Source organism: Cottoperca gobio, chromosome 21 (assembly GCF_900634415.1).
Source record: "Cottoperca gobio chromosome 21, fCotGob3.1, whole genome shotgun sequence".
Classification (NCBI taxonomy): Eukaryota; Metazoa; Chordata; class Actinopteri; order Perciformes; family Bovichtidae; genus Cottoperca; species Cottoperca gobio.
In genome coordinates this window covers 7,947,935-7,972,463 of record NC_041375.1, presented here as the reverse complement: position 1 = coordinate 7,972,463, position 24,529 = coordinate 7,947,935, and the positions used below count along the sequence as shown (strand labels likewise).

Genomic DNA, 24,529 nt, shown 5'->3' with positions numbered 1-24,529 from the left:
TTCAACAATCATTTGTAAATCTTTTATTTTACTTGTACAGTTTTAGGATTAGGAGAATAGTTCAAATAATTCATTGGATAAATTCATGATTTATGGGAGATCATATGCACTGACACAGCCCTGTTGTAAATAAAGACAGAAAGAAAACCCTGGGAGGTACAAGCCTTTTCTTTCTTTGTTTTTCACTTCTTGCTAAAATATCTGCCTGTGATGTCAATTATAAATCCCTTAGGGAAAGAAAAGGCTTTACACCAGTCAAAAGGCTGTGATTATTAAACAGAAAAGTCAGAAAAGTCAGGGACATGATAGGATGGTAGGAACTTCATTTGTTTTTAGACACAGCAGGATGACTCAATTGGAATCAATTGCATCTAATTTACCTTAATTTATAAGATATGATATTAATCCCAATGTTTAACTGTTATCTTCAACGGCTTACAACAGTGCAATGAATAACAGCATTTGATGGTAAGAATTAAATGTGAGGGACAAAAAAAAAACATAACACTTAGTATCCATAGACTCTGCCAGAGAATTGCTTATGAGCTCTTTTACAAATGTTTGTTGATTTAAACTCATCCTTCTATAGGTGGGATAGACTGTGGCAGTTAAAAATGTAGCGCAGCAGTTGTCTATATTCCACGTCTCGGCCTTCTTACCTTCAACAGTTGAAGAATATAGCAGGTTTGGAGCGGGAGAGGTTGCTACTCCAAGCCACACGTCCTTCTTGGGGTCCAATAGTCTTTGGAGGAAATATTGAGTTTCTTCATCTGGGATGAATCCAAGGTGTCCACCACGCTGCTCACACCATACCTGCGCACTGAAGAAAGTATGCTGGAGATCCACAAACTCAAAGCAGGAGCCTCCAAAGGCTCTCTGGTAGTGTGGACAGGAAACAAGAACTGTTGTCTTATCTTTGGCACAAGAAAGACATCTGAGTGTCATCAGGATCAGCAGGTGCACAATTGTCCAGCACATCCTTTCCGTTTTCACTTCAAAAATAAAAATGTAGTCTCATGTCTCATTAGCGCAGAGGAAAAACACTGTTTCACACTTTCATTTAATGTTCTAACACATACCGCCCTGGTCACATCCTCCTTTTAAATGGGTCTGACATGAGCCTCTCTCAACCACTTTGTTCTGGGTTCAGTGGAAGATTGTTTACCTAACAGTCTTCTCTCTCAAAACAGAATGAATGCATTACCTTTGTACACAGAGCTGAAACAAAGGAAGCTTCAACCAGATGGCACGGTAGCTTGAGGTTATGGGTTTACCAATAACTGACACTTAATGCAAAGGATATATAGATTTATATTGTCAAAATAGATATATATATATATTGACTAATTGTAAATCTTTTTGTTGTGACAAGTGCTGGTTTACACATTGAGTTACAATGACATTGCATTTGGGAGATGCTAAATGGTGACATACAATATACAATGCATCCACATTAATTTCAATTTAAGTTATTAATTAATTTTAGTTTTTTCTTAACATCTAATCTAATCTCAACAGTTATATTATTTTTGCAGTTCTCTACAGACTGTTTGAACATTTTTTTTGGTTTTATCACCCGCTGCTTGACTCATTCACTCTCATCCTGCTTTTCTCATACAAGTATTTTTATTATTTGTATTATTTTATTTTTACATCTGCAGAGTAACATTGCAATTGGCTTAATATAAAATAAAGTATATATGATTCATGTCATACACACACACACACACACACACACACACACACACACACACACACACACATTCAGGATCAAATTGCACCCTCAGTACTCCACAAACTGCTTCTGCCCAATAAACAGAAGCATCTGCACTCTGTGATGCCTTTGTGAGGATTACCTGTTGTGCTTCACAAGAGAATAAGTGGAATATGTTCTGTGGTTTCTCCAGTGTAAACATATGATGAGCCCTAACTGTGCACTAAAAGCAATGATGCACCAGCATCAATTTCACAGCAGGTCTGAACTCAGCCAAAGGGTAAAGCATGCTGTGCTGCTGTTGTTTTTGCTGATCCAAATGTTACAAAAATAACAAGAAGAGTAATAACAAGAAGTCTAATTGAATCCTAAATTGTACAAAACAAAAAATAATACAATGAAAAATGTAATGTTGCCTTACTTTAATATACTTCATAAGGAAGTTACTGCTAGTAAATATTTCAGTAACATACATGTCTCTCAACATCCTCTAAAGTATAATATATACTCATAGCTATGTTTTCATCGGTGTATAATCACTTTTAACTAAGAATTGTTGTGTTGTTGCTTAGAATGAGCCCTTCATATCTACATACAGAGCGGGTCCTCTTCCACAGAGTTTGTCATGTTTCTATAGTAGCCCATAACGGACAAACCAAACTCTGGCTCTAGAGAGAGCCTTTCAGGTTTTTATATTTTATATTTTATATTTTAGAGGTTAGCAAAAGATCATGGTTGACGTTAACTTCCGTCATTGATGTCAGTGACGAGTCATAAACAAGTCACATGACTAACAACTGACAAAAAAAATCTTGCGACTTGCGACTGACGTGACCAAATATTAATCTTGATATACCAGAAAAATAACACCGGTCTCCCGGGTGAGAGTCCTGTGTTTTTGTTTCGCCCGTCAATCTCCCGCCTATCCAATGTGGACTTTCGTACTATTTATATTATGCTAGTAGCAATATGCGTCTTATAACGGCGCCTTCATTTTTACATTGCAGTTAGCGGAAAATCTAGTCCGTCACTTACAGATGGCTAAGGGTGCCTCCATGCATTAGTATCAGGCCGAGGGGCACTGACCAAGCTTCAGAGTTTGGCGCGTTGGAAATGAGAACAGGTTGCTCCGAGATATAAATAAATAAAATATAAGAGTCAGACATTTGTTTCTTTGTTGTTTCAAGCTGTGTTTGGTCCATCTATACATCTTAATTGACATGCTGCCCAAAGTCTTTCTCAGTCCATCTCTACGGCAGTAAAATGGAAGGCATTTAACATGTCTCCATAATATCCAATTTCAATCCTTAATGGCTTTTTATCCTACATATACACTGAAGCCCTGTACCAACAGTCTTGTTAATGGTGGTCCAGAATCATGCGAGATAAAATGATACATTCACATCAGGCTGGGCGTGAGTGTACAGCAGCAACCACAGGCACCTGCAACCATTGTGTTTTGTCAAAGGGTTTTTAGCCTCTTAGGACAACAAAGGAGGGTGGCCTTGTTATCAGAACATGAAAACAGACTTGTCAGTGATTGGCTCTAGAATACAAAAATATCTATGTCTAAGTCTCTACACCAGTGGTACTCAACCTTGTCCTAATCAGGAGCCACATTGCCGAAAAAATATTTTTGCAAGAGCCACAATCCAAAAACGCTCCTTTCCTCCTTGAAACCATTATGCATTTGAGAATATGGATAATAGTAATATGTTACTAAGGAATGAAAAGCATAATGTACAGTGCAATAACTGTGATTTATAATTTTCACTGCAACTACAAAACACACATTGCTGATCATCACTGCCCATAACAACAGATAACAGACTGTTGTTATGGGCAGTGATGATCAGTAAACACACTGATAACAGACAGCATGTTTACTGATAATCACAGCCCATAACAACAGATAACAGACAGCATGTTTACTGATCATCACAGTCCATAACAACAGATAACAGACAGCATGTTTACTGATAATCACAGTCCATAACAACAGATAACAGACAGTGTGTTTACTGATCATCACTGCCCATAACAACAGATAACAGACAGCATGTTTACTGATCATCACAGTCCATAACAACAGATAACAGACAGTGTGTTTACTGATCATCACAGTCCATAACAACAGATAACAGACAGCATGTTTACTGATCATCACTGCCCATAACAACAGATAACAGACAGCATGTTTACTGATCATCACTGCCCATAACAACAGATAACAGACAGCATGTTTACTGATCATCACAGTCCATAACAACAGATAACAGACAGTGTGTTTACTGATCATCACAGTCCATAACAACAGATAACAGACAGTGTGTTTACTGATCATCACTGCCCATAACAACAGATAACAGACAGCATGTTTACTGATCATCACAGTCCATAACAACAGATAACAGACAGCATGTTTACTGATCATCACTGCCCATAACAACAGATAACAGACAGCATGTTTACTGATCATCACAGTCCATATAACAGCAGATTATAGACAGCAGAAGAAGAGTCAGAAGAGTAATGTTGTACTTACTTCACACTCAATGTGATTTCTGACACTCCTTCTGCCGCACAAGTGATTTGAAGTCGGGCTCTGCGCTGGAAACGACGATCCGAAGGGCCTCTGTTGTGTGCTGCAGACTCAATCTGTTTCGGTTGCGACATTTTATTTTTGAGAGCGCAGAGAATGCTGCTTCACACCGGTATGTGGACGGAAACATTGAGATGATGCGTCTTGCCAGTCTGGAGATATTTGGTAGATGCCCCACCAGTTTCCAAAAGTCCACGACATCTGTAATCCGAAACTGACACTGAAGTTCATCTGAGCTCTTTAACTCTACGAACTCAATTTGAAGCTGCACAAGTCCGAGCTGGTCGCTTATTTGCTTCATTTCATTGACCTCAATCGGGAATGGGTTTTTCACAAGTAGAAAAATATTGCTATGGTCCTTGAAGTCGTGGAATCTTGATGTGTAGTTTTGCTTGAGCTCAGTTAACACGTCACAGAATTGTGATTGACAGGGCAGGAGAGCGTCTGCATGCATCGCCATCACTTTCTGTACGGTGGGGAAGAAACGGTAATCAGAACCACGGACACTTTGTTCGAGTACATCCAGTTTGTCAGAAAATACTGACAGCCGTGTAGAGCTCATACACGGTCTTGTTTCTTCCCTGCATTTTGAGATTAAGTTCGTTCAAGTGCTGCGTAATGTCACACAGGAACGCAACAGACAGCACCCACTCTTTATCATCCAAAAAGGAAAATCGGGAAGTCTCCCCTTGGCCGACAATGAAGGATTTCAGGGGTTCAAGCAGGTCCATGAAATGTGCAAGCATACGTCCTTTAGACAGCCATCTGATCTCGGTGTGTAACACCAAATCTCCATAGTGAGTGTCAAACTCCTCGCACAGCAGTTTAAAATTTAAGTGGTTTCTTGCACGGGCCCTGATATAATTAACCACTTCGATTACATTTGCCATCACTTCATTCATACATTTGAACTTAGCAAACAAGGCTTGTTGATGCACAATACAATGGTATGAGAAAATACCCTCAGCAGCAATCCCGCCATTTTTCAGCGTTTCTTTCAGCAAAGCCACGGCTCCGTTCCTCTTACCAAGCATGGCCGGTGTGCCATCTGTTGTGAATGCTGTGATTTTTTCTGGTCCAATGTTAAACTTTTCTAATGTTTCCAGCACAGCGTTTTTTATTTCAATGCCCGTTGTTCCATTTTTCAGTGAAACCATGTCAAGCAGTTCTTCTGTAATGTCAAACTTACTGTTGATCGTTCGGATAAAGATGAGTAATTGTGGCGTGTCATTGATATCCAAGCTTTCGTCCATTGCAAAGCTGACAAACTCAGCGGATGACAGTTTGTCCTTAAGAGTATGTGCAATGTTCTCTGAAATGTCTGATGCCCTCCTAGCTACAGTAGAATCCGACAGTTGAATTTGTTTTGCATCTCGTTCCAGGTCTTTTTTCTCAGGAAACAACGTTGAACAAGCTAGCAGTATGCAATCCTTCACCATTTCTCCATCAGTATATGGCTTCATCTTTTTCATCAGTTCATGTGTGATTTTGTAGGAGGCCTCTGTCGCTCTTTCACTCGTATTAGTGTGGAATAAGTTTTTTTGAGCAGTTCGGTTCTGTTTGAGTCTCACCAGCTTTTCCGCCCTCAGCTCTCCACCTTTCGGAAAGTCGGTACTGAACTTCGGGTGTCTTGTGTTGTGATGGCGCTGCAAATTGGACCTTTTAAATTGTGAAATGACGTTGTCACAAAGCAGGCAGATGCATTTTCCCGAACCGGTGGAGACGAAGAAAAACTCGAGTTCCCAGTCCTCTTTAAATGTTCGATATTCCTCTTCATATTTTCGTTTCCTATATTCCTTTGCATTTTTGCGTAGTGCTGTAAGCTAGTTTTCCCAGTGTGACGGAGCAATTATCTCGCGCACCTGCAATCAGAGCGCGAAACCTGAAATTATTTGTGATTGGTTGTTCAGAGGGATGGGGGGGAGACGGCTTAATAGACTGATGTGTGTGATGACTGATGTGTGACTTGTGAGTGATAATGAAATGTTGATTAATTCTGCTGACAATGTTTTGTTTTTTTTAAGTGGGACTTAAAAGAGCCGCAACTAGTCTTAAAGGAGCCGCATGCGGCTCGCGAGCCGCGGGTTGAGTATCGCTGCTCTACACGTAAACATTCTGGCTACTCTACTTTGTATTGTTTTTATTGAATTATGGTTCGTCCTTTTATTTATTTTATAAAAAACAGGTCTTTTTACAGCTGTCTAAGTTTCAAACTTGAGGGAATTGTGGGTATTATTCTTCGAGATAATTCAACAAACTGCATATTAGAAGTATTGATCAAAGAAGGCAAAGTTGCGTCCTGCTCTTCATAAGATTGCGTGCGCGTGCGTGGCGTGGGGAGATTGCGTTCGTGGCGCGGTTTCTATTTAGTTCTCCCCTCTCCTTTCTTCCGCTCTGTGCGCACGTGTGTGTCAGCTGCGAAGCCCCGCCCTTCGCAAAACGGAGCCGAAGGAGAAAATGTGAATGCGCAAAGTAGACCGTACAAACTGAAAAGTGCACATAAATTAGATCAATAGCATAGGCGTTTAGTTTATTTAATAAAAGAGCACCTGTGAATGTGAAAAGTGAGGTGTGAATAAAATTTAAAAAACACCTTGAATTTCAGGCAGGGCGCTGGGCTCCGTTGGCGTTTTAAGTTCCAACAGAGTTAGCAAAGCCCTCCAGGTACGATCATTAAAAGAGAGCTGAGTTGTTGTTTAAACATTTTGAATGCAAGGGGATACTGCACATGGAATAGCAAGATACACACATATGATAAATGACTTTTACCATGTTTTGGGCGTATCCACATGAACAATGTCAAATGTCAGCCATGCTAAAACTATACCAAGTAGATTTGTGTAGCTTACTTAAGATACGAGTAATGGAACACTAGAAAGATGGATGTGATTACTCTTAGTTAGTTATTCTAACTCTGCCAGGAATGCAGTCAGGCAAAATCATTAATCCATCCTTACAAAAAACCTTAAACTCAAAAATGTAACCATAACCATGCTTTCCTTTGCCTGAAATATATAAAAGCAGGTATATTTTGTTTAACTGGCTGGAGGACCCCTCATATTGCATGTGTTCACATACCAAGCAACTGAAAACCACAGGTTGGTGTTAAAAAACACAAAAGGTTTCAGAGGAAGTTAACACTGAAGGCTTACTGCTCTAAATTCCATTTTGTATCATGCAATCTCTCTCTCTCTCTCTCTCTCTCTCTCTCTCTCTCTCTCTCTCTCTCTCTCTCTCTCTCTCTCTCTCTCTCTCTCTCTCTCTCTCTCTCTCTCTCTCTCTCCTCCCCCTTGCCCACATGCACACCTCTCATACCAGTCTTCCAACCTACCTGGACAATTTGCCTGCCAGCCAGATATCACTCCTGGGATTAACTCTGCCATGCATTTCCCCACTCCTTAGCCAAGACACCTGTTAGCCTCTATTTACCTATTATCTCTTACATAAAACCTGAACCTACCTTGCAGACCTCTCAGTGCATCTGTAGAGGTCAAATATATGTTATTCAGTTAAAAACAGTAGCAGAGAAAGAAAATGGAAGACTTAACAAGTTAAACATTTCTGGAACTATACATAAAGGATCTATATGACTAGAGATACTGCTAGATCATAGGTCATATTTACATGGTGTTCATCTGGTTATACCGGAAAGAAGATTATTTGCATTTGAGAGATACTGACAGGGCACAGGGAACATTCACAGTTTTCATTTGGCTATACTGGAAGTATTTCCCAACGGTCTAAAGGTAAGTGTAAAAAGTTATTTGACACTAAGGAAAACCACCCAGAAAATGAGAAAATTAAATTGTAGAGAAAAGTATTTTATTATTACGCCATCTGTTTATGTTTCCTGTATCTTTGTAATCATAATTTCATGTGGGAAAACCACAAACAACATCGATCATAATGTTGCTAATACGCTCCTTGTTTTGCTCTCTCTTACTTAAGTTGCTTTCGTTTTTCATCTCTTTCTGTCCAGTGAAAACCATGTATCTCCAGATGAAGTGTTCCTTTATATGTTGAGAAGATTCTCCTTCTTAAGCTAAATAAACTATTTTAAATGCTTCTTGGATCAGCTGGAACATGCATCATCACAAAGCTGAAAACAGGGCTTTTTTTTCAGACAGCAACAAAGCTACCAACTGATGGTTTTAAAGAATATAATGCATTGTGTGTAGATTAAACTACGCAACAGTATATAAAAGGAGTTAAAAGTATCCCAACCTTAAAAAACTACAGCAGCAACATACAAATGAATGCAGCACTAACAATTAGGGGCTGGACTAGTGGCCAAGGACTTTGGTAGTTTGGGCAAATCTTTAGGTTTACATACATTAGAATGGGTTTGAATACAAGTTTAAATGGAAGCGGCAAACAGGGAAAGAGAGGCCAAACTGGTCAGTTGCCTTGTTTGAGGTTGAATCCGAGAGTGTTGCAACCCTGTCTAGGCACTGGGGAACCGGACAGCGGCAAGTTGGCTGGTGGGCGGTTTGTGGTATGGGTGTGGTAGGAAGTGGAGGCACAGCAGAACCAAGCCTTGGAAACACTGGAGGAGCATGTGCAGGTGGCGCGTAAGGACAGGGTAACAAGGCAGTAAAAATTAAATGGGTGGCTGGGTGTAAAGGACGCACAAGTTACAAGCCAGGAAAGAGCATGCCGCAAACGTACAGCAGTAGAGCTCTGAGTCAAGGGCTCCCCAGTGGGTGCACTGGTTTAACAGTTTGAGGGGGCCTGGCAAGCAAAGATAAGTGATAAAAAATAGAAAAAAGTGGGGGAGGGTTGTGCGACTAGAGGGGGATGAGCAGGGGGAATGGTGGAAGCCAAAATGAAATTGCTGCTGGTTATAGGATTAATGATGGATGGGGCGAAAATAACGGTAGATACAGGAAAAACAGTGGGGAGATGCCACAATGATAGCAAAAGGTACTCATTTAAAATATGGTGAATAATAAATGATGTCACATGTTTGCATGGTAATGTTCTCCTGACGTTTATATGTGTGATTGCATTCCACTATTATTATATACATTATATATATATATATATATATATATTATACATGACAACACAATATAGTATTACGTATAAGTATTGTTTAGTTATTTGGCTGTTCACTTCCGTTATCGATTAGTCAGACTGGTGTTAGATAAACTTATTTATACGAGCACGAGCGGCACACCTCTGCACTGATCGGTATTCAGCAATGAATAGTTCTTCCACCACTGCATTTAATGTAAAATCAAAACCAAACGTTTTTTGTTTAAAACAAGGTCCGTCTCTCCCAACATCCAACTCTACTCCATCAGGCTGAACCCATTTGAATCATGAAAAAAACCTCCCAGTTGAGGATCATGTGGGTGCTACTGGCCATTGGTTTCATCTGGTGTCTGATTTTGCCATATTTAATCCTGGTCTGTATCTTTATTCATTCATCTCACATTCACATCAGTTAGCTAAGCTCTGGTCACAGCTCGTTGCCTTATACACACAGTTTTTTTACATTCACACATCTTTTCTTTTTGTTGTGTAATGTGAGTCTTGTCTGTCTAAACTGGTTCTAGAGCAACGCTGAACAGGAATTTATGAGCAGGGCCGCTCACAACAGCGACGTCTCGATGGAAACAGACAAGTCTGACAGTGAGAGGACAGAGATAATGAGAAGAGTCCAGAGTGGGGACAAAGGGGTCGTGATGGAGCAGCAGAAGGATTCAATAGAAAAAATAGATGCAACACTAGGCCATAAAACTTTCTTGTCTCTTGGTTTAGGAACATTACTTCATTAGCAGCACACGTTCTCTTCCTCACATTAAACAGTGAAGCAAATTTACAAATAACTATCTTTTGGATCCTTGATTACTGTTTGTTAAGGAGATTTCTTGTCAATAGACAATTGCCTGGTGATATTTACTTACTGAATATTCTATGTGTAATAATTGTAAAGTACTGTATGGATTTAACAGTTATTTTCAGATGCAAGCCTTTTGAAAATATGTTCAAAGCAGATGGATTGTTTCTCAAACTAACACTGCAATCTTTCTCTCAGTCCCTGCCCCACCTGGCCTGAGTTACTTCAAAGAACTATTACACACAATCCAGATTAAGTTGGATTCAGAAAAAGAGAAGGGACAACTGAAGGATGAGATGATTAGCAAGCTGCATTCGGATAAACTCCAACTTCAGCAACAAGTGGCTCATATTGAGGAACTCCTAAAGCAACAGGCAGAGAAAGAAGAGAAGAAAGTCAAATCTGGTAAAATGACTTGATTATATTCAGAGCAGAATGCTAACTGTATTACCACAATGCCCAGTTTTAACACAGAGAAAATCTACCATGACGATGCAATAAATATAGTCTTAAGCATTACAGTTATATCAGCACATAAGTGATGAACTCAGATGTGTTTATATGAAAACTGTATAGAACAAAAACCTTGGTTTATAGTACCTTATTGACTTAAAATAATTATGTTTCTCATTCTACAAATCCAATGACCAAGTCCAAGTCCAAGTCTGTTATGATCTCTATCTTTACAAATGTGTAATGTAATGTATAATCAAATAAGGCCAGGTACTGTGTAACAACAGCTGAGCACTGTAGTTTTTAGCAAATGTTATCCAAAAGTTGTCGATGCGCTTGGTCGTGCACCTCTGAAACTCCTAACTATGCGCCTGCTGTGCGTGCATGATTGCCACAAATAGCCTACTGATAAAACAATACTTGAACAACTTGAATTAAGAAGTGAAATAATGAATACATTTTCACTATTAACATGTCTCAAGGCTTTAGAAAGACGGCCAATTCGTTTTGAAATGCTTTAGAAACAGTTGGTCTTAAACATCTTCCATTGAATACATTTTTTTGCCAGCCAAATCAAATAGTTTACAGGATATTCAACCCTTCAACCTTTGTTTCATTATAATACATTGGTCTATGGCATTTTGCCGTTAACACGCATTGATTTCTGGCTTCTTCACTGAATACTACAACAAACAAAGTGTTGAGAATACGCGCTTTTGTGCGTGCTCGTAGCTCGCACGCCATCTATGGTTCGCCCCCCTTACGGTGTTTGTGTGAGTATTAACAAAGCATAACAAAATAACACGTCACACAGTGGTGTAGCTCACTGGTGTATTTTTAATAATGTTTGGAAAACAATGAAGCTTTATGCCAAGGAATATACGACACAGACAATACTTGTTAGCAGGATAAGTCATTTTCCATTTTTGTCTTTCATGGGATTTTTTTCTGCCACCCAAATACACACTTGTATCACAGCTCTGAATTAATGTCATGAAGTTATGCATCTAAAATGCATGTTCAGTGAAATAGCACTACATCACATTAAAATCATAATTTCCTGGTAGTACTTGCTAACTGAATATCCTTTGATCCTCTTCAGATGTAAGCCTATTGCAAATATGTTCAAATATGTTCTCCCCCGCCGCCTCCCTTGAAGGACTACAAAGAAGAATTACAGTTATTCCAGATTAAGTTGGAAGGCGAAAAAGAGAAAGGACAACTGAAGGATGAGATGATTAGGGAGTTATATCCTTATTGACTTAAACATAGGTGATAAGGCTGACATTGTTCTTTTTGTCATTCTCAACAAATCCAATGACCAAAGTCCAAAGTGTGTTGTGCTCACTGGTGTGGTTATAAAATAAATTGGACAATGGAGCTCTATGTGGGTTGGTTAATCATTTCTAATACAATATAGTAAGCACTTCACGAGTTAGATTTTATGAGCTGTTGAGTAAGAATGGATAATTTGCAGTGCAGCCATCTCACCCTCAAAGCTCACTACCCTAAAGACCCAGACAAACAGGTTAAATTGTGTAATGAAGAATCCACTCATCATTCAACCAATGTACCTTTAGGGGATGTTGTGCAATGGTTAAGAACACAATCTATGTGTACAATACAAGGCTTAATCTTAAGCAATTATCAAATGAAAACTACTTAAAACCACTCACCAGCAGTTGGTGAAAATATAAATGTCTTCCTCAATATGCCTTGAATAAAAAAGAAAAAAAGTACATTTACATTTGTGGCTTTATCTTACACTTCATTCATACTTCATTCATCAGGAAATGAAAATATTTTCCTCCAGCACGTGTTCTAATGATGTCACTAATTGAACTGAATGGAATCAATTGAATAACTCACTGATAAAAATGAAGAATACATTTTAATGATGAGAGCATCTCTGAACGAGAAGATGTGCTGTTTTATCTGTTTTGTAGATGATCAAATCAAAGAGGAAACACATTGCACACTGCCATTCATGGATGGATACCCAGATTGTAAGGGGAAATTGAAGGTAGCACATTTTAAATATCTTTAAAACCTCATTGTTAAAAATGTCTAAACATATATGATCACTTGAAGTCACTTTCTCTACATATTTGTATATAATGTAAAAAGGTAAACATAGGGAAGATAAAGCAGCAATCTCCCTAAGCTTGTGTTTCACTTGAACCATGTTGTGTTGATCATGATCATGTTTTTTGTTGTGGCCCTCTGCTGTTTGGTGGTTTTCCAGTGGCTGAAGGAGATGTGGAGGACTGACCCTTGCTACGTCAGTTATGGGGTGAACGGATCTCTGTGCTCCTTCCTTATCTACCTCAGCGAGGTACCTAAATGGTTTCGAGCTCTCATATCTCACAGTAACACTGGCCAGAAAAAAACCTCATCACAGCTCCATTTTGTAAATGCAAAAAGAAGAACAACAGTATGGATGGTGCTGATGTAACTGCCCCCTCTTTCTTTCTGTTTTGTGTTAAGATAGAGTCCTGGTGTCCTCTTCTTCCAGGCCGAGTGATTCCCGCAGTGTCAGGGGAAAACTCAGAGGTAAAGAGGCAAAGGCCATGTTACGTGTGTGTGAGTGTGTATGTGTGTGTGTGTGTGTGCGTGTGTGTGTGTGTGTGTGTGTGTGTGTGTATGACATGAGTCATATACACTTTACTTTATATTAAGCCAATTGCAATGTTACTCTGCAAAATACTTGAATGAGAAAAGCAGGATGAGAGTGAATGAGTCAAGTAGCGGGTGATAAAACCAAAAAGATGTTCAAACAGTTTGTAGAGAACTGCAAAATAATACAACTGTTGAGATTAGATTAGATGTTAAGAAAAAACTAAAATTACATTTTTTATTTTATTTATAAAATGAATGTGGATGTATTATAAGATAGACTATACTGGGGAGCTCCTCGTGTATGTCCCTTGGAATAATACATGTTGCCTATTTTCTATATTTCTATAGTCTTAGTTATGTGAAAGATCAACACAAGAGTAATGTATTAGAAAGATATTAGACATGTATTAAACATATCTGCAGATTCTAGAGGCCTAGATTTGTTAGACTTTAACGTAATCTATAAACAAATAGATTTAAAAATTAAAATAGTATTTATTATTTGTAATGTGTTGTGAGGAGATTCTGATGTCCAACACAAATCTACAAATCTACAAAATAATCAATAATATATAATAAGCGTTGTGGTTTCTTCATTTTTCTAGGCGGGATCTGAACTTGCAGTGGTACGGGACAGTCTAACAGGTCTGTATCCATCTCTGGAGAACAAAGTCCAGTTCCGTTGGATTCACCAAAGAGTTCGCAGTATGGAAGGGATTTGGGTCGAGGCTGGACGCTCTCTTTCAGCCAAATACAACCTCAGAGAGCGGAAAGTTAAACAGGTAATGTAAAGGTCATTTCTATTTACAGTTTGCAATGCCTAAGCTCCTTAGTAGCTGTTGCTATGGTACCTATGGAGTCTCACACGGTACATAATGGAGTTTATAATGATGATGGGGGGACAGAGTACTCACAATTATAGTAATTATTTCAACAAAGGACACTATAACCATTTGTCTTACCATGGCATTGAGAGAGAACATGTGCATTACGCATACTTTTTTTTTCTTCTGCTATTTCTTCCAATGTGTCATGTACAGTTTCATAATGATGGACATGAAATATACACATTTCATTCTCTTCCTCCTTAAATAAGGTTCTCATTCCAGTGATAATACAAACCAGCAGTGGCGGGCCGTCAGGGCCAGCAAGGCCTTCTCTGCTGGCCTAAACATCATCAGAATATACATTTAATTTTTATATATTATTTCCACAAATATGTATTCCCCATAGTCTATTCTCTTCATTTCATAGCTTTCCTCTTGGTTGCGCTGCTTCCAGCCTCAGATCGAGATTTGGAGGTCTGTCCTTTATGTTAGAGCTTTTATCCAATCATATTTCAGCCATCATGTGTTGCCAGGGTCCAAGAAATCTGCCCTTAGGCCTTCAGAATCAACAGTGCGGGCGCCTGTAGCTTAAAGTGAATGGAGACAAAACTGTGGTGTTAACCAATCAGATTTTGAGTTGGGGACACTGGGACCAGCTAGCAGGCGTACGATAACGTCAGCACGTCCACGTCTTTTGATTGGATACCCACTATTGGCAGAGCTATGCAGAGCTACCAAACTTTGAACGAGCTAATTTGTGTAGATTTCTACTTTTTTTTTTTACAACCCACAATGGCTGAAGGAGGAGAAGAGATCGATTTGGTCGCAGATATAATTACAACGCCATTTTCAAGACGAACCTTTCAAGAAAAGATAGACATTGTGAGAAGAGAACGGATAAACCTGACGCTAGCGAGCCTATCACAGCTGTGAAAAGGGTTTGTCCGCCACTTTCAAATCACTAACTACGAGCGGTACCCCCGGCTCACAGCCTCCGAGAGGCACTGCACATTGTACAGCTGGGAATGCCTGCTATTTACAACTAAATGTTTCAGAAATATTAATATAACTCTGTTGTTAGGGTGATGCAACGCCCGTTATACTGCGTTTCTGTCTAAATGTATAGTTTCTAGAGCCATGGCGTCATAATGATGGTATTAAGAGGTGGAATAATTCAGGTAGGACTGTGTAGGACATTAATAAAGGCCTAGGTGTGAAATGCACGGCCCGCCACTGCAAACCAGGAAAACCACATTATATTACTCACTCGATTAAATAACCAACACGTTCTCATTCCGAACTTGTGAGTTCAAAAGAAAATACTTGGTTATGTTTAGGCAATAAAACTACTTGGTTAGGTTTATTAAAAGATTGTGTTTTGTGTATAAATAAGTAATAATGTTACGTAGTGTAACTTAAAGTGAGTGAACATTGACTTTTGACTTCACACAGGACACAAACAGAGATTTCCTGGGTGAAAGTCATATGTTTGTCACCATTCTCGTCCTTACGCTGACTTTTTGCTCTTTATACTACGTTTATTGACTCCTAGAACTTACTCTGAGCATCTAATATTAATAATATAATATTAATATTAAGTCGAGGGCTGTGACAAAACGTTGGTTTTCGATACCTGGCTGAAATAACGGTATTGGAACTGCATTAGCTTAACAACTACATTGATTGAATTGAATTTTGTAGAGAGTATGAAACAAAAGAAAGCGAATATTTGTTGTTGTATCTTGTCCATGGACTTCTTCCCCTCCCCAGATTCTGGTGCACCCCGGAGTTGTGACATATGAATCTCGTGCTAGAATAACAGAGGCTGCCTTTAGTGGGGGCCCCCTTGGAGAACTAGTCCAGTGGAGTGACCTCATCTCCACACTTTACATCCTGGGTCACAATCTTCACCTTACTACCTCCATACCTGACCTTAAGTAGTGAGTATGAATACAAAAAAGAGTATCTTGTTGCAGGCGGTTTACTATCAGGGTGAATGGTGTCATTGCATACACCCACATATATTTTTACTCACTTTACAATTGTCTCATTGTAACTCTATATCCATTCTTGTTTTTATGTCTCTCTCTTTCTCTCTCTAGTTTCTTTGGTGCAACAGGTGGCTGCCCACCTAATTATTTAAAAACAACAGTAAACCTGATCTATACAGACATTATCGGCCTTAGGCAGATTAAGAATATGCTACAGGCATCTTGGATCAACTACAGGTGAGTCTCAGGATCCCGGTCCTGACATTATTTTAATTAACTTGTGAGTCATATTACAGTGAGAGTACATGCATCAGTAAAAGAGCTTGATGACAAATAAGGACATTTATATTTATATAATTTTTCTAAATGCTGCATAAATCCATTACTGGGGTACAATATGTTGCAAACGGCAAATGTGCGTGATCGGATGTAATGCACAATAAATCCATAAATATTCTAATGACGTGTTGATGGGGAACAGCATGCAGTTGATTCCTAATATGCTCATTGTAAGTGTGTACCTTGTTGCACAGAGTCCTGACCTCAACCCATACCTGTCAACCCTCCCGTTTTTCCCAAAATTATCCCGTATTTTTCCTTCTATCCCGTTGTCCATCCATCCATCCATCGTCTACCGCTTATCCTGGATCGGGTCGCGGGGGGCAGCAGCTCCAGTAAGGAACCCCAATCTTTCCTTCTCCGGGCCACATCCTCCAGCTCCGACTGGGGGATCCTTAGGCTTTCCCAGGCCAGTGAGGAGATATAATCTCTCCACCGAGGTCTCCTCCCAGCTGGACGTGCCTGGAACACCTCCCTAGGGAGGCGCCCAGGTGGCATCCTTACTAGATGCCCGAACCACCTCAACTGGCTCCTTTCAACGTAAAGAAGCAGCGGCTCTACTCCGAGTCTCTCACGGATGGCTGAGCTTCTCACCCTATCTCTAAGGGAGACGCCAGCCACCCGTCTGAGAAAACCCATTTCGGCCGCTTGTACCCGTGATCTCGTTCTTTCGGTCATGACCCAGCCTTCATGACCATAGGTGAAGGTAGGAACGAAGATCGATCGGTATATTGAGAGCTTTGCCTTCTGGCTCAGCTCTCTTTTCGTCACAATGGTGCGGTAAAGTAACTGTAATTACCGCCCCCGCTGCTCCGATTCTCCGGCCAATCTCTCGCTCCATCGTCCCCTCACTCGCGAACAAGACCCCGAGGTACTTGAACTCCTTCACTTGGGGTAAAGGCTCATTCCCTACCCGGAGTAGGCAGTGCACCAGTTTCCTGCTGAGAGCCATGGCCTCAGATTTTGAGGTGCTGATCCTCATCCCAACCGCTGCACACTCGGCTGCGAACCGATCCAGTGACTGTTGAAGGTCACAGACCGATGATGCCATAAGGACCACATCATCTGCAAAGAGCAGCGATGAGATCCTCAGACCACCGAACTGCAACCCCTCTCCTCCACGACTACGCCTCGATACCCTATCCATTCTATCCCGCTGTCCTCCCATTTAAATATTAATATATTAACCTTTCAAAAATAAAAATAGGCCTAATTTAAAAAAGTGTACATGGTAAAGTGGCCGCCAGTAAAGTAGATGGCAGTATTATGTTTAGGTATCCACCAGTAAACACACAGAAGAAGAAAACAAGCAAGTACCTGGCCAAATGGGAGGAGACCTTCCCTTATTTAATAAAAAGCAGAGTCGGGCAAACTTGTGGTTTTTGTAAAGTGTGCCATTCAGATGTTAGCATCACACACGGCGGAATAAGTGATGTTCGCCAACAAGAAATATCGTCCAAACACAAGCATGCCCAAGAGGCCAAACACATACACTGTCAATGGCTTCATGTGTGACAAGAACTGTGTCGGAGGCAAACCAAGTGACCAAAGCTGAGGGAAAGATGTCAATGCTTTGCGCCAAAAATAATGTAGCCTTCAGCTACTGCGATGATTTCAGTCACAGTGTAGCGGACATGTTTCCCGACTCATCGGGGGAAACAAAAGCCACAAAACAAAAAAAAACACAAAAAAACAAATATTGCATGGTTAACAACATTTTTGTGTTATTTACAGTGACAAGGCTAGTCCCTGTTCCCTCAGTTGGGATTGAGTGAGGATAGGCAGAGTCCGCCACAAAATGTCCCTTATTTTTAAATTCCAATGTTGACAGGTATGCCTCAACCCCAAACACCTTTGGGATGAACAGGAACGCCTGTAGGGAAGAAGTCCCTGCAACCAGTTTCTAATGCATTGTGCTGTCAAAAATATATGTATTCTGTGCTTATTAGCGTGTTTCTGAATGTAACTGTGTACCTGTGTCTGTCGTTCAGGTGTTTGATACGGGTGTTGGATACTTTTGGCACTGAGCCTGACTTCAATCATGCAGCTTGGGCCAAAAAACACAACCTTGAAAGTCCATTTGGCAGCCTGAATATGATCCCACTGCAGTTCTACACAATGTTCCGTATGTTTCTGCTTCTTTTTCTTTTACAACAGCTCGTCGTGTGATTTACATATGTTGCTTGAAGAAGAGAAATGGCTATTTTTTTGTACCTTTAGTAAATGTGTATTCTCTTACTGTGAGCAGCTCATACACCGGACAACACATTCCTGGGCTTTGTGGTGCAGCACCAGCGGAGCTCTGAAGAAGCTGAGCAGTTAGAGTCTACCAGAAGACTAAACCAGGCACTTGTATATGGCAAGAGACAAACGTTTTGGAAGGTAACAATGGACATAAATTGTAAAATATATTTTAGAATGCAATAAGATATTTATTACATTAGACACCAATATTTATTTATGGAAGTATCCAGGTTCAGTCAGGGGTGGCTGTAGAGAAGAAATGATGAAGACACAAGAGTTTTGATTGGTATTATATACCTTGAAAATACTTTTGTCACCTTATTTGACCTTCTTGGTGTTTAGTTGTTTGTGGAAGTTGTCACCTGTTTCATTCTGATATCCCCAGTAAAATACACAATTGTCAAAGGGCAGGTGAAATGTGTACCCCATTCATTGATTTTTCCAGCAAGTCACCCTTTGTTTATTCTGCTGTTACACTGCAGGGTAAAACGGCATACCTGGACGTTATCCACAAGCACTTGGAGATCCATGGGACGGTTGATAGCATTGCTTTAATTCCAAAATATGTGATAAACCATGGCATTATCAAAGGCACTAAGGTTCAGGCCCTGTTGAGACAGAGCAAGGTGAGTGAGTTTTGTTGACTTTGGCTTTACTTCATCCTTGTATGTGTAAAAACAATAATAGTATTTTTTTCTTTTTCATTCTCTTATGAACTTATTAAACCCAGTAACGCAGTATTAAGTAAGTGGTAACCTTTCTCAAAAATGTGACAAAAACTAAACAAAACAGGAAATACTCATGGGTATAACTCTTGATTATAAATGTCTCGGTCATGTCATGGAGACAAAATCATAACTAAAATGGGCAGAGCAATATCTGCTATTAAAATGGGCGACGTTTTTCTGTCTTTAAGAACATTAAAGCAGATTATGCAATGTTTGGATTTGACCCTGGACAAAATGTGTGCGTGTGTGTGTGCTTTGTGTGTGTGTGTGAGAGAGGAGGGTCTGTGGTTGTGTATTTAACTCCTCCATCCATCACACTGTGAGTATAAGTATCAGTTGTTCGAAGAACAAGGACTTATTCAACATTGTCAAAACATTTATTCTAATGAAATAAAATACAAATTTACAGAATTAACAACAAATCATATATAGCAGCCATGGTATAGTAGCAAAATGTAATCATTCAGCGTGAGTACGAATAATGTATATTAGTCAAGTTTTAATAAACCAGATCAAATATGGGCCTACTAACCAGATAACTGATATTTACAAAAAAGGAAATATGTCTAAAACACTATGTAAGGATCATCACACTTTTTTATTCTTCATTTGACACAAACAAGACAATTATGGATGCAATACTTTATAGACAAAATAACATTTAAATTGACAAGAATTCAAACCCACAAAAGTGATTTTTATTTTTTCAGTGTGGGTCCACCCAGCATCGTTTGTAATAAAACCCTCCCTGCACAAGCATGCTGGAGCTGCATCCTTTATTGTCCTGGTGTTGGCTGACACCGTGTGGTGACATTAGAGCTGTGCATGTACATGTGTTGCTTATAAAGTTTAAGACATTCTAAACTGTTTTTTATCTGTTGTCTGTTGTAGGTTTTTGTTGGATTGTCTTTCCCATATGAAGGCCCTGCCCCATTGGAGGCCATAGCCAATGGCTGTGCTTTCCTGAACCCCAGGTTACGACCTCCGCAGAATAGGCTGAACACAGAGTTCTTCAAGGGAAAGCCCAACATTAGAGAGGTCAGGGCTCATATTCAAAACTGAGACATGTAACATGATCTGATAAACAAATGAAAAACATGCCCTGAGAGGCAAGTGAGAAATCTTTTTTTTGGTAAATCAGCATTTACTTGTTTTCTGACCTGTTTATGACTAAAGAATAGATGAAAAAAGGTTTTGCCAGGCAAGATAAAGTCTTTTTAAGTAATGTTTTTTTCATCTTTGAAAACAGTTTTGGCAGGTGACATTTCTTTCCTGTCATGACCATTTTTTAATGTTTGTTGTTGTAATACTAATTTCGGCCACACACTGTACATAAATCTTTTCCAACCTCTAACAAATGAACAACAAGCAATAAATAAGGGTTAGTTAATCCAGCAGGAAATTCAGTCTACTGTCTATACCAAAAAACTAAAAAATATGCTTTTTTTTTATAGCTATACAAATAAAAAGCAGGTATACTATATCCTTCAATTTCACTATAAGTATGTTTCTGTTGCAGGTGACATCCCAGCATCCTTATGCTGAGGCCATAGGGGAGCCCTATGTGTGGATGGTAGACATGCACAACACAACAGATGTAGAGAGAGCTCTCACTGCTATCCTGAATCAGAGTGTAAGTGTCTTCTAAATGTGAAAAATAATGATGGCAACAGTGTGAGTGTTTGTGAATAGTTATTTCTACTGACAAGCAGGTGGCACCTTGTATGGTAGCCTCTGACTCTGTATGAATGTGTTGTAAAGTACTTTGAGTGATTGCAAAGATTGGAAAAGTGCTCTATAAGTGCAGTCAATTTATCATATATATTGTATCAAAATATACATATTTCTCAAAAATAAAGAGGGAAAGCTCAGCTTGATGAATACAGAACTGTAGTTTTTCTGTGATATATCTATAATTGTAGCTTTTGCAGTATACATTTCAGATTGAGCCCTACCTTCCCTATGAGTTTTCCTGTGAAGGGATGCTTCAGAGGGTCAACATCCTGATTGAAAAACAGGTTGGAGGAATATTGGTTTAGGGGATAGAAAATGGATCGGATTTTGTAATTTAGAGTAAAAGACTATTTTCTTCTCATCTTGTTTTCATGTTTACCTCAGGACTTATGCACCAGTACAGGGAGCTGGCCCCCACTGAGCGTGCTACAGGTTGTGAAGGCAGAGGTGGACACATCATGTAAAACTGCATGCCAGAAGGAGGGGCTGATCTGTGAACCTGCATTCTTCCCACATCTTAACAATGCAAAGCATCTTGCCAAGTAAGTACACATAATATACACATGCATCCAGTCAAACAAAAAACACACTTATCATTCATTTAGTTCTAAGCATTTAGTTCTGTTTTTTATGAAGGTAACTCAACTATAAATAAATAACCATGTCTGCATAGTCACAGTGTCTGCATAGTATCTTTGGAGAGATGTCTGTATTTTCTACTATAAAATCATAACAATTCAATTCAGGTCAAAAACTGACATTTGTATAAACTTCAACATGTAGTGAATGTACTGTATGTTAAATATTATTTCTCAATAAAAGATAATATCATCCACAAGCAAGAGTTTTAGAAAATACATCTTAATTGTCCACTCATGTTTAAATTTGTATTTAGCTTTACAGACATACAAAATTCCTAGACATACAGTATATACACTCAAAAAACATCCTCTGCCATTGGTTAGAATACAGGAAAATATTAGCAATGAATACATATCTTAAATATACATCATAAAAAACAGCAGCAGTCACGAATATCTAACAAATTTGTCGATGCTGTGGAAACTCTAAATGGTCTTCCTAAAATGAGTTTTTAAAATTCATTAAACAAAGGATGTGAAAGTATTAATGTTGCTTTCCTGCTGGTTTTTGTAGTGTAACACAGTTTCTGTGGCCAAGGCACACCAAAGACCAAGCCAAAATCTCAAGGAATACCTGTGTTCATATATATATTACATACATATTCGGGCAAAATCCCCTCTATAACAAATAGTATCACTGTCATCACTCTGTGAACGTTGATTTAGTCCTTGTAAGAAGCTATTCTCCTTCACACTAGCAGAGAGCCTTTGATGTGTCACACTCTAAATATTTCCCACCAGGCGCAAATGGCTGAAACGGGTTCGCTTTGACAGATTTCTTTTTTTTAATGATTGTTTTATTTATATTTAGGCCAAAACATATAAGACCTATTGTTTCTATATAGTGAAATAAATGTGGAGGACAAAGCACCAATAAAGTACAGTGTTTCCCTGCCCTGCGCTGAGCCTCCCCCACTAAAAGTTTTGTTTTTTATATTCACAACTCACTTTTCACATTGAACATGTGCTCTTTTATTAAATAAACTAAACGCTTATGTTATTTATCTAATTTATGTGCACGTTTCAGTTGCTTTGCGTATTTACATTCTCTCCTCTGCTCTGCTTCGCGAAGGGCGGGGCTCCGCTTCCGAACCCACACACACATGCGTGCACACACACTTACAGTCAGAGACAGAGCGGAGTAAAGGTAAGGAGACAACTTAAAAAATCTGTGCCACGCACGGACCTCATCCAGCGCAGGCAGCATCCCCCAGAGCAGTAAACCTAGGGGAAACACTGAAGTAAATTACAAACTTTGTGTATGCAATAGGCCTAATTGTTTCAAAATCCCACAGCACACTGGGATTTGTCTCATGGCACACTGTTTGGGAACCACTGGTGTAACACACTTGGCCTCTGGGAGCACCATAAAAGGTTGCTGGCAGTGTTAAGAGTGTATATAGTTTTTCAGAAATGTTACGAATAGGGGGGGGGGGGGGGGTTTAGATATTTTTTAAGCTCATAAAAATGTCAATTCCTTTCCCCATCCAACACATTCTTTGAGTCATTTGGAGTCTTTCTTTGTTGGGAAACACAAATGTTGTGTTGAAGATCAAAGAGCAGCTAAATGAACAAAATACATTTTTAGCTCGTTGAGCCTTTCAGGGATGTCACGAAAACCGGTGCACTCTATCAAGTCAATGCCAAAATTCTGGAAACTTGACATTACTCGTTTCTCTACAGTACAGCGGATACCGCAGGTACCGTCAGGGCTCGAAACTGCAGGAGGGAAGCTAGTTAACGTTAGCTGTTAGCTGCACTGAACGGAGGATTACAGTGCGTTCAGGCTCTATTGTGCAAACTTGTATTTGGCAAAGGTAAATTAGAATGTTATCATAATGTGTTTATCTGGTAAAACTGTTTGCAAGATACTTGAATAAATAAAGGTTATTTGAAGATACTTTCACAGCAATATAAAAATAGATATTGAAGACGGAATTATGACCTGTTAAACAAAGATCAGTATGAAACGGTAATAAAAGAAGTCTATGTTGAAGTACATGGGATTTATTTATCATTTTTTTACCGTGGTATTCAATATATTGAGAATTAGCGAATGTCACTGGTATTGGTATTGACGGCTATATTTCTGGTAACGTGACGTCCCTATTTCAGGCAGATTCTCCTCTAAAGCATTTTACAGGTCCCCATTGCTAGGGTTGACAGAACCTAACCCAGCATTGATCTCAATCCCCACCACCCATACCCAATATGTAAAAATAATCATTTTAAACCCTATAGTATGGAGGGCATTCACATTCACTTCCATCTTGATATATGGTTGAATGACATGCTTTATGACTTTTTGATTTGATACACAGCTGCTGATGATTTCATTTTTTTTCCAGCTACAGTGTAGATTGTCAGACATCAGAGCTTTCTGATAGTCGCCTGGTGTTTCCAGCCTACAACAGCAGCAGTAAACACTGTCGGTTCCAGTCTGACCCCCTGCTCTTCAGCTGTGTGAGATCAGACCAGTCCTTGATTCGCATCTGCCCCTGTCGAGACTACATTAAGGACCAGATAGCCTTATGCAAAGAATGTATCTAACTGCTGGATAGAAAAAAAACGTGTATGTTTGAATATAGAGCAATAAAAAGTTGTATCTATATCTGAATGTCTTGACTCATAACTCAAACTCTCTTGTTTACTTTGGGTGAGGTTTCTGTCAACCTTACAATAGCACAAACAAACCAAAGCACAATAGCACAAACAAACATAACATGTTGCCTGCAGAGGGCCACACCCCATACAAAAGGTCCAGTTGCACTACATACAGTTTTAAATTGTGT

At 39.4% G+C, this 24,529-nt stretch overlaps 2 protein-coding genes across 2 annotated transcripts in view; one reads left to right on the top strand and one right to left on the bottom strand.

Moving 5' to 3' along the window:
• Positions 1–5,569, bottom strand: part of LOC115026506 (polycystic kidney disease protein 1-like 2) — a 53,177-nt gene extending 47,608 nt beyond the window's left edge. The window contains exons 1-2 of the mRNA XM_029459352.1: positions 4,862–5,569; positions 660–876 (exon numbers count right to left, since the gene is read on the bottom strand). Of these exons, the coding sequence (XP_029315212.1) occupies positions 660–876; positions 4,862–5,569 (925 nt within the window). The remainder of the gene's footprint in view (positions 1–659; positions 877–4,861) is intronic.
• A 3,108-nt stretch (positions 5,570–8,677) lies between these two features.
• LOC115026505 (alpha-1,6-mannosylglycoprotein 6-beta-N-acetylglucosaminyltransferase A-like) lies at positions 8,678–24,287 on the top strand. Its single transcript, XM_029459351.1, has 18 exons — positions 8,678–8,713; positions 8,827–8,898; positions 9,878–9,953; positions 10,360–10,566; positions 12,561–12,637; positions 12,860–12,949; positions 13,102–13,167; positions 13,839–14,015; positions 15,831–16,000; positions 16,163–16,288; positions 18,382–18,515; positions 18,639–18,772; positions 19,117–19,260; positions 20,254–20,400; positions 20,882–20,995; positions 21,306–21,380; positions 21,481–21,638; positions 24,086–24,287. The coding sequence occupies exons 1-18, from the start codon at positions 8,678–8,680 to the stop codon at positions 24,285–24,287; spliced, it is 2,205 nt and encodes a 734-aa protein (XP_029315211.1).
• The last annotated feature ends 242 nt before the right edge of the window (positions 24,288–24,529 follow it).

Excerpts from the sequence above, each read along its gene's own strand:
- LOC115026505 (XM_029459351.1), top strand. The coding sequence starts at position 8,678 with ATGGAAGCGGCAAACAGGGAAAGAGAGGCCAAACTG. Across the intron at positions 10,567-12,560 it reads AGAGAAGAAAGTCAAATCTG|ATGATCAAATCAAAGAGGAA; the intron begins GTAAAATGACTT and ends TCTGTTTTGTAG. Across the intron at positions 16,289-18,381 it reads GCATCTTGGATCAACTACAG|GTGTTTGATACGGGTGTTGG; the intron begins GTGAGTCTCAGG and ends TCTGTCGTTCAG.